Here is a 9,630-nt window from a genome sequence, read left to right on the forward strand (position 1 = left end):
CATCCATATTTTATTCAAGACAAATAAAAAATAAACAAATGGAATTAATAAATGTTTTAAAAAAGCATTTGCACAGCAAATGACACGCCATCAGTAGAAGAAAAAGACAACCCTCAGAATGGAAAAGATTCTTACAAACTAAGATACCCACAGGGAATTTATCTCCAACACGTACAAACAACTCGACAGTGCAATATCAAAAAACAAACAATCCAATAAAAAATAAGCCAAAGGTTTAAATTTACATTTCTCCAAAGAAGGCATAGAGATGGCCATAAAACACAAAAAAGGATACTTAGCCTCACTAGTTCTTAGAAAAAGGCAAATCAATTGTCCAATGAGATATCACATCACATTGACCAGAATGACCATCTCAAAAAATCTACAATAAAATCTGTAGGAGGTGTGGAGAGAAGAAAACACTGCCACTGTGGGTGGGAATGTAAACGGGTACACCACTAGGGAGAACATTATGGAGGTTCTCCAAAAAACTACAGAGAAGTACCAGGTGACCCAGCAATCCTATACCTAGACGTAGATCTGGAAAAAACCAAAATTTTTAAAAGGTAACTGCTGCCCAATCATCATGGCAGCACTAGGTACGTTAACCAAGACAGGGAAGCAACTTAAGTGCAGAAGGACAGGTGAATGGATACAGAAGATGGGGTACATATACATAATGCAGGATTACTCTAACAAGGATGAAAAATGCCATTTCCAGTTACAGGGAAGAAACTCGAGATGATCATACTAAGTGAAGTGAGACAGGAAAGACAGTTATCATAGGATATCATTTCTGGTGATATAAAAAACAGGTATAAATGAATTTCATTACAAAGGAGAAATAGCCTCACAGACTTGGAAAAGAATCTCATGGTTACCAAAAAAAAAGTTGACAGGGAGCAGTTAGCTGGGTCAGATTAACAGAAACCCTGTAAAACAGGTGCTGAAGGTCTCTTACCAGTCAAAAGTCCAACAGGGCTTTAAAGGACATCTGACACAAGAAATGTCCTGCAGTAAATCATTGGAGAATTCCAAACAGGGCTAACTTTCAAGAAGCCAGTTTCAAGAGGTAAACTGTACTCACAAAGCATAAAATAATACAAGCATATGGAAAGATACTCCACATCAAAAATTATCAAATCATTGCCAATCAAAACTACAATGAGGTATCACCACACACTCATCACAATAGCCATCATTGAAAAGATCTACAAAAAATTAATACTGCAGAGGATGTACAGAAAAGGGAATTCTCCTACAATCTTGGTGGGAATGTAAATAGTGAAGCCACTATGGAAAACAGCATGGAGGTTCCCGGAAACACTGAACATGGAGGTATCATATGGTCCTGCAATCCCACTCCCAGGCTTAGATCTGGAGAAATTCATCATTCAAAATGACATGTGCTCCTTGATTTTCAGGGTAGCACTATTTACAATAACCAAGACATAGAATCCACCAACATGTCCACTGAAGAAAAATGAAGACTACGTGATACAACTATACAACTGAATACCACTCAGCTGTAAAACAGAAAAAATGACATTTGCAGCAACATGGATGGCCTGAGAAATTTTCATACAAAGTGAGGTTAAGTCAGAGACAAAACAACAAGTACTGTAAGGCATCATACACAAGGGAATCTGTAAATTCATACCAATGAGCTAGTGTAGAAATGAGAAACAGACTCACAGACTGAGGAAACCAAATTATGATCCTCAAAAGAAAGCTAAAAGGGAGGGATAAATTAATTTGGATTAATACATACACACTAGTATCTATCAAATTGATAATCAAATAGGACCTACTCAATAGAATCAGGAACTCTACTGAAAAAACTGTAATAACCTATACGAGGAAAAAATGGAAAATGAATAGATATAACTCTGTTGTCCTGCTGATCCTGCTCACAGTGCCAATTGCATCATTGTATCTCACTGTGCATGCTATTCATTGAACCAATGACAGGCACGGCATGGGCAGGGAGCTGGAAGAAAATGCAAGGAACTGTAGGAACTGCGGACACATTTATCCTCTCCTGGCTGACGCAGCAGCCATAGCAGCAGTCATAACATAACCTAATATAACCTCAAGGGCTTTCCAGGTGGAGCTTATATGTACTTACTGTACAAAAGTAGCCCATGGCCAAGCGAGTACCTTGTGACGCACATGCACAGTGCTCTTAAGTGATCTCAGCTGTTAATAATCATTATTTACAAAACGTGCGGGAAAAGCAAGAGGCCATGGGGCAAGAGAGTCTGAGATCACCATCTTGGCTAATTTGTTCTTTCCCTACATCTGTGTAAAATCAAATCAAGTTCCTGTACACCTAAAACCAACAAAATAAGGGAAATCAACTCTACTCCAATATAAAACAAAAATTAAATTACAAAGCAAATTACCTGAGGTTGGTGTAGGGGAAACCAGTGGTGACCCCTATGAATTAGATATGGGATATGCTATGATAGTAATATGACACCAAAGGTTTACACTGAGCAGAGCACAGAGTGACAACCCACTCAAAGGTGCCTGACCTCATGTGAATGTGACAAGATGACGAGAAGGAAAAGGCCATGGGTTAATCAGGGCAACACCCTCAATTCAGACACTGGGAATCTCCAAGGGAACAAGACACGCTGCAGGTAAAGAGCAGATATGTGGTTTCCGGGTACGGGATCCTGACCCATGTGGATGCGGTGAGACCACACAATCCCCAGACCCTGTACCTGGGGAAACACTTCCACAGTCTCCAAGGTGACACCACCTCCCCAGACCGTGCACCTGGGGTCCCAACGACCCTTGGTTAGGACAGCAGGTCTCTGCTGGTTGGGCCCCTAAGGTAGGAACGAGTGGGCTCCTGTAATCTCCTAGGATGGTAGAAACAAGTGTAGAGTCTGTCTCCTCCCCCCAGGCTGTCCCCGAGAAGTCCTCATCTTCTCCCTTTGGTTCTCTGTGATAGTAACTGTTTTTACAGCTGTCATGACAATGCTGAACGCACTACCTTGTTTCTGGCAGGCTCGGTCCTTCTTGTTTCACTGAGGTGTTGAGAAAACAAACATGAGGTGCAGGTCTGGTCTCTGCTGAGGAGGGGCGGTCGACTGGAAGGAGATCACAGCAGCAACCTCACCTGCTGCCCATTGGATTTTTGCCTGATCCGTGTGCCCTGCAATCAATTCACCAGGTAAACCTGCCTCCCTTCCCTCCATGCTCGTGCTGGTGAATGGAATAATTCCCAGATAGCCACCTGAGGAACATCCAGGAGCCCCAGGGAAGGTGAGCCCCGCAGGGGTAAAGAAGCAAACAGCCACAGGCCTGTATAAAGTGAATACCGTAAAGCATTAATTCCTAAACACAAGTGAAGCTTTCATATATTCCTCACTTTTTCTTAGATTTGAGTCTGTGGTCTCCCCGTACACATGATCCTGACCCATGCAGATGAGGTGAGTCTCACACAGCCCCCAGACCCCCAAAACTGGGGTCACACATCCCCTTGGTCAGGACACCATGGCTGTGGTTGGTGGGCCCCCAATGTGTGAACAAGCCAGGACCCTGGGACCTCCTAGGACCCTAGAAAGACATGTAGGGACCGTCTCCTCTCCCCTCAATTGTCCCTGAGAAGTCAGGCCCCTCCTGTTTTCACTTTGGTACCATATGATTTTTCACTCGTTTGAAAGCTCATGCTAGAGGTGAGCACACTACCTCGGTTCTGGCAGGCTCCATCTTTCTTGTCCCGCTGAGGTGTTAAAAAACAGGAGTTGGGCTGAAAGACGAGGGGCAGCTCTGTTCTCTTCGGGGGAGAGAGTCGATGGGAAGGAGACCTCACCTGCTGCCCATTGACTTTTATGCCTGATCCCTGTGCCCGGGAACCAATTCACCAGGTGAACCTGCCTCCCTACTCAACCTGAATGTGCTGGAAAATTGAAACAATTACCAGGTAGCCCACCTGAGGAGGCTACATGAGCCCCAGGGAAGGTGAACCTGGCAGGGGACAGACTAGGAGCCCTACCACAGCACTGACCCCCGGGAGGGCCATGGAACCCCACTCAGAGGAGAGCACGGTTACCCAGAGAAGCCCACCTCAGTCCCAGACCCCAGACATCTGAAAACTGACATTCAGACGCAGGCATGGAGTTTTCCAGGACAGAGGCCAGGCCAGGTCTCTACCCAGGTCTCCATGTCCTAGTGCACAGAGTACAAGGTCAGGTCTAAATGTTCTTATTGCAGAAAGCACGTGGTCTTGTCTAAACATCATTAGTGTACACAGGACTTAGAGAGGTCTAAACCTACCATGTAGACAGAACTTGGTCAGGTTCAGAAGAGTTTAGAGCTGGTCTCCCAGAGGCCCAGGTCACCCACATGCAGGGTCTCTCATTGTTGGACACGGGGCTCACCCTCATGTGGGAACTAGGATGTACATTTCTTAAATGACACTGGGCTCCACACTTCACCCACATCAGGAAACTGAAAGGATCTGTGTCATTAAACATTTCAACAGGCAAAACAACAATGATACCAATTTCTCTGGCCACGTGATCATCAGGACCTAGGGGAGACCCAGGAATTTCTTAAGAGTGCAACCCAGTGTCCTTTAAAGTCAGACAGGAAGTGGCCAGATTCCAGCATCCCAGGTTTCCAGCAGAAGGTGGCCACACTAGAACCCTTCTGGAAAAGTATATTCTTGATCAGAATAAAAATATATTGTTGAAATTGCAAGCATACTAGTTATTATTTGCAAACCTAAAATATTCTTAAAAAGCTTGGCACCCTGATATTTGCAGTTCCCATTGTTTCCTTTGGTTCAGATTTTCTAGGTAGAAGCAAGCCATCATTTCAAACTACTTTCTTCTAATTCTGTTATTTTTTATTATATGAATAAAAGGTCACACTTGAAAAGAAATAAGAGAAAATTCCTGCAAACAGTTAGTGGCTCAAAGAGCATGTGAGCTGCAGGTGGTTTTTCTTCTAACAGTTTCATTTTTCTCTATGAAGAAAACAGAAAACATAGGCCCCTGACTTTTTGCTTCTCTGTTCAAACTGAGCTAGAATGCAATTGATATTCATATAAACAAGTAACAGTTTTTGAGGTTTGAAATGTCATACCAGGGAAACAGGACCTGGAGAAAAGGGAGATCTCCTATGCTGCTGGAGGGAAACCACATCCTAAAACGAAGTCTAAAATTCAAATTGGATTTAACTATGATACGATCGGGTTACATGGAGTATGAACCAAGAGTCTAAATATAGCACACAATATATGAAAACAAATTTGGTATCTTAGATGTGAGAGTAAAGTTTTCTTTTCAGATCTGCAACTGATAGGCACAAATTCTTTTAGAATACTGCATGTATCTTTTTGAATTCTAGCTCTGTCTGGATGTTTGGCTACAAGTGGCATTGCTGGATCATATGGTAACTCTAGTTTTAGTTTTTTTGAGGAATTGCCATACTGTTCTCTACAGTGACTGCACCAATTTACATTCCCAGCAACAGTGTCAGAGGGTTTCCTTTTCCCCACACCCTGTGCAACACTCATTATTTGGAGACTTTTTAATCATGGCCCTTCTGACCAGTTTGAATCGGTACCTCAGTGTAGATTTGATTTGCATTTCTCAAATAATAAACAAGAGGAGCATTATAGGATGATTCTTTACTTTTCAGATGTGTAAAATAAACTTTAACATGTAAACTTGACAATTTTTTCACAGATAAGAATTTATTACATATTTAGTATTTCCTTTCTTCTTAGTCTAACTATAGGAACATGTGTTATGTTACTCAAGGTGATGAGTTTGGTTACGCATCTTTAAGCAGTTTTAAAGATGTGCATTTTGTGTAATGGTATTTTGAATTGATTTAAAGTTCAAATATTGCCGTGCAGCCCCAGTCCTTCCAGCAGATCCTCAGCTTCTGCTACACGGGCCGCCTGAGCATGAACATGGGTGACCAGTTCCTGCTCATGTACACGGCCGGCTTTCTGCAGATCCAGGAGATCATGGAGAAGGGGACCGAATTCTTCCTCAAGGTGAGCTCCCCCAGCTGCTACTCCCAGGGCCTGCACGCTGAGGAGGCCCCCTCGTCCGAGCCCCAGAGCCCCGTGGCGCAGACGTCGAGCTGGCCGGCCTGCGGCACTCCGCTGCCCCTGGTGTCGCGCGTCAAGACAGAGCAGCAGGAGTCGGACTCTGTGCAGTGCACGCCCGTGGCCAAGCGGCTGTGGGACAGCGGCCAGAAGGAGGCCGGGGGCGGCAGCGGGGGCAATGGCAGCCGCAAGATGGCCAAGTTCTCCACGCCAGACCTGGCTGTCAACCGGCCGGCCCAGCAGGCCCCCGTGGTGGCGGCGGCACAGCCCACCGGGGTGGCGGCGGGGGCGGGAGCCGGGCCGCCAACAGCGGGGGCGGCGGCGGCAGGCGGTGTGAGCGGGCCCAGCACGTCAGAGCGGACCAGCCCCGGCACCTCAAGCGCCTACACCAGCGACAGCCCCGGCTCCTACCACAATGAGGAGGACGAGGAGGAGGACGCGGGCGAGGAGGGCACGGACGAGCAGTCCCGGCAGATCTGCAACGTGTACACCATGTACCGCATGATGAACGTCGGCCAGACTGCCGAGAAGGTGGAGGCCCTCCCTGAGCAGGTGGCCCCTGAGTCTCGGAATCGCATCCGAGTGCGGCAGGACCTAGCGCCTCTCCCCGCCGAGCTCATCAACCAGATTGGCAACCGCTGCCACCCCAAGCTCTACGACGAGGGCGACCCCTCAGAGAAGCTGGAGCTGGTGACAGGCACCAACGTGTACATCACGAGGGCGCAGCTCATGAACTGCCACGTCAGCGCAGGCACACGCCACAAGGTCCTGCTGCGGCGCCTCCTGGCCTCCTTCTTTGACCGGAACACGCTGGCCAACAGCTGTGGCACCGGCATCCGCTCCTCCAGCAACAACCCCAGCCGCAAACCGCTGGACAGTCGCGTGCTCCACGCCGTCAAATACTACTGCCAGAACTTCGCCCCCAACTTCAAGGAGAGCGAGATGAACGCCATTGCGGCCGACATGTGCACCAACGCCCAACGCGTTGTGCGCAAGAGCTGGATCCCCAAGGTCAAGCCGCTCATGGCTGAGGGCGACGCCTACACCACCTTCATCAGCTACACGGGCAAGATAGAGCCGGACATGATGGGTGTGGAGCACGGCTACGAGACGGCCAGCCACGACGGCGAGGCCGGCCCCTCAGCCGAGGAGGCCCTCCAGTAACCCCCAGCGGACCCTCCCGCGGGGCCGCCACACTCCCCCTCCTGTCACACCCACCCGCCATCCTGGTCACGAGCTACTGTCTGTCCTTCCCCAGGACCCGCGGGGGGTGCTGCATGCTCCCAGCTCCTCTGCCTCCCCGTCCCATCCCCTGACCCCAAGCCGATCGGGGATCCGGGCTGGGAGAGGATGGCAGGTGGTGCGAGGTCCGCGTGGCCTTCTCTAGCACACACTCATGCACAGTCGGGGGGCTCTTGCTAACCCCTAGTGACTCTCTCCCCACTCACCAGGCCAGGCACAGGGAGGGGCCAGCCTGGGGGGGCTTGGGAAGACCCCCTTCCCAGGCCCTGGGCCACCAAGCGGGAGCATTCCTCAGCCTCCGCCCCCCCCCCCCCCCCCCCCACTGCAGCCCCTCGGGACTTGCAGGGGCCCCCGGGTTCTCAGGACCCCTCCCGCCACCACCTCCCAGTGCTTCCACGTTTCCAAAAGCGCCTTCCTGTTTCCCTCGTCTGTCCCTGCACCTGGGGGCTGGGGTAGGCGAGGCCGTGAGGACTGCCCATTTTACAGCTGAGGAAACTGAGGCTCAGAGAAACTGGCCGACCCAAGGTGGTGGGCGGTGGCAGGCCCAGCGCCCTTCTCTTCCCCTCCCCATGCTCAGCCTCTCTTGCCATCACCAGTCCCCTGGGGCCTGAGAGGGGCAGGTCCTGAGTCAGGGGAGCCCTTGGGGGCAGACCGTAGGTCTCTGAGGACAGGAGGAGAGGTTTCCGGGGCATGCAGAAGCGTGCGCGCATGCGTGTGTAGAAGTTTTGCTCTTAAGCAAATGAAGACAGACGAGGCAGTAGGACCGGGGTGGAACCCAGGGGAGCCGGCTAGGGGGAGGGGGCTGCTGCCTTGCCGCCCTTCCCCACCCCACCCCGCCCCCACGGCAGGGCTCCCAGCCCCCACCCCCTGTACATACTTTTTAAAACATTTTTTTAGCTAATGAAATATTGAAGTATAAGATTCCTTTTATTTTTCAAACCAATGGGACTGGGTCTGATGTCCCCTTTGGTCCCCGGAGCTGTGGAAGGCAGGACGGGGTGGGGGGCCAGGGGACAGGCTGAATGTGCTGTGCATGTGTGTGGAGTGTGGGTGTGCGTTTCCAAGGTGGGGCCCCCCAAGGCCCGCTCTGCCTGGGCTCCTGTGGGTCCGGCCAGCTCCCACTCACCCTTCGATGCCTCCCCCATGGGACTCCATTGCAAGGGTGTCCCAGGTTTTTGAGTTCTACATGTAAACTCAGAGGGTTCTTTTTTTTTTTTTTTTTTTTAACTCTACTCCCCTTCCCCCATACACACCCACTGGGTGTCATTTCTTTGCAATTTCACAGTTTTGTCTCCAGCCCTTGTTCTCATGCCTCTGTCTTCTCCCCAATCTGACTCGCCCATTGCTCCCAGCAGCCTCTCTCTCCAAAGGCAAGGGGACTACAGGAGGTGGTGGGGGCCCACTGGACCCTTGAAACCTGACTTGGAGGCCTGCCCCCCCAACCCCAGGAGCCCCCGCCAGCCTGTGGGGCTGGGGTGGGGAGGTCCTTCCTGACATCTGCTTGTTGCACGGGTGGGGGGATCAGTCCAGCTGGGGTCCCGGGACTCTGCTTTCGTGGCCTCAGCTGGCTCGAGTGTGTGGGGGGAGTCAACACCCCCAACTAAAGCACAAGCACCTTAGTCACACCTACCCTGCACCCCCCCAATCCTGGTCTCAGCACCCACCCCAGCATAGATCCCAAAGCACAATATCCTGGTCACTTGGCAAGCTGCTGGGCCGACCAAGGCCGAGGGATGGGGCTGGGGCTCCAGCCAGACCCCACAAGGAAGCCGGAGTCCCCAGGCGCTCCCCTCCTTCCAGGCCTTAGTGGGGGCCAGCTCTCTGGGACTGGGGTCTTCTCCCTCCCCACCCCCTTGTCCTGGGCAGGCCTCTGTCCAGCCCCTCCTCGCCTTTTTCCTCGAGCCCCTGCAGCACTGGGCTGGGTGGCAGAGCCCTCTTGTTTCAGGGACCCCAGGAGGCGCCCCCCCTGGCTCTCTGGACTGTGTGTGGCGGTCTGAGGGGTGGGGAGGGGTGGGGAGCGGGGCTGGGCAGGGGTGCAGGGGAGGAAACTCCTCACCAGGAGAGCCAAAGACAGGGTTGTGCCTTACCCCGGGAGCCACCCCTGCGCCCTCGCGCCCTGCTTCCTGCTCCTGGGTGGCCTGCTGCTTTTCCTTCTTACCTTCCCTGCTCCCTCCACCCGAGCCCACCCTGCCCTGCGCTGCGCTGCATGGACCCCCAAGCCCGGGCAGCCAGGAAGGAACATGGAGAACCACCGACCAACGCAAAAAAGACTGTGGGGGGGGCCCCCCCTCCCCCGCCGGCCGCCCATT

General features: G+C 51.2%; 1 protein-coding gene across 1 annotated transcript; it reads left to right on the plus strand.

Annotated features, from left to right (window-relative positions):
- Window positions 1-2,556: 2,556 nt before the first annotated feature.
- Window positions 2,557-7,969, plus strand: LOC133067994 (nucleus accumbens-associated protein 1-like). Its single transcript, XM_061159096.1, has 2 exons — window positions 2,557-2,645; window positions 5,863-7,969. The coding sequence occupies exons 1-2, from the start codon at window positions 2,557-2,559 to the stop codon at window positions 7,241-7,243; spliced, it is 1,470 nt and encodes a 489-aa protein (XP_061015079.1). The 3' UTR covers window positions 7,244-7,969.
- Window positions 7,970-9,630: the final 1,661 nt, after the last annotated feature.

This window comes from Dama dama, chromosome 13, assembly GCF_033118175.1.
Source record: "Dama dama isolate Ldn47 chromosome 13, ASM3311817v1, whole genome shotgun sequence".
Lineage (NCBI taxonomy): Eukaryota > Metazoa > Chordata > Mammalia > Artiodactyla > Cervidae > Dama > Dama dama.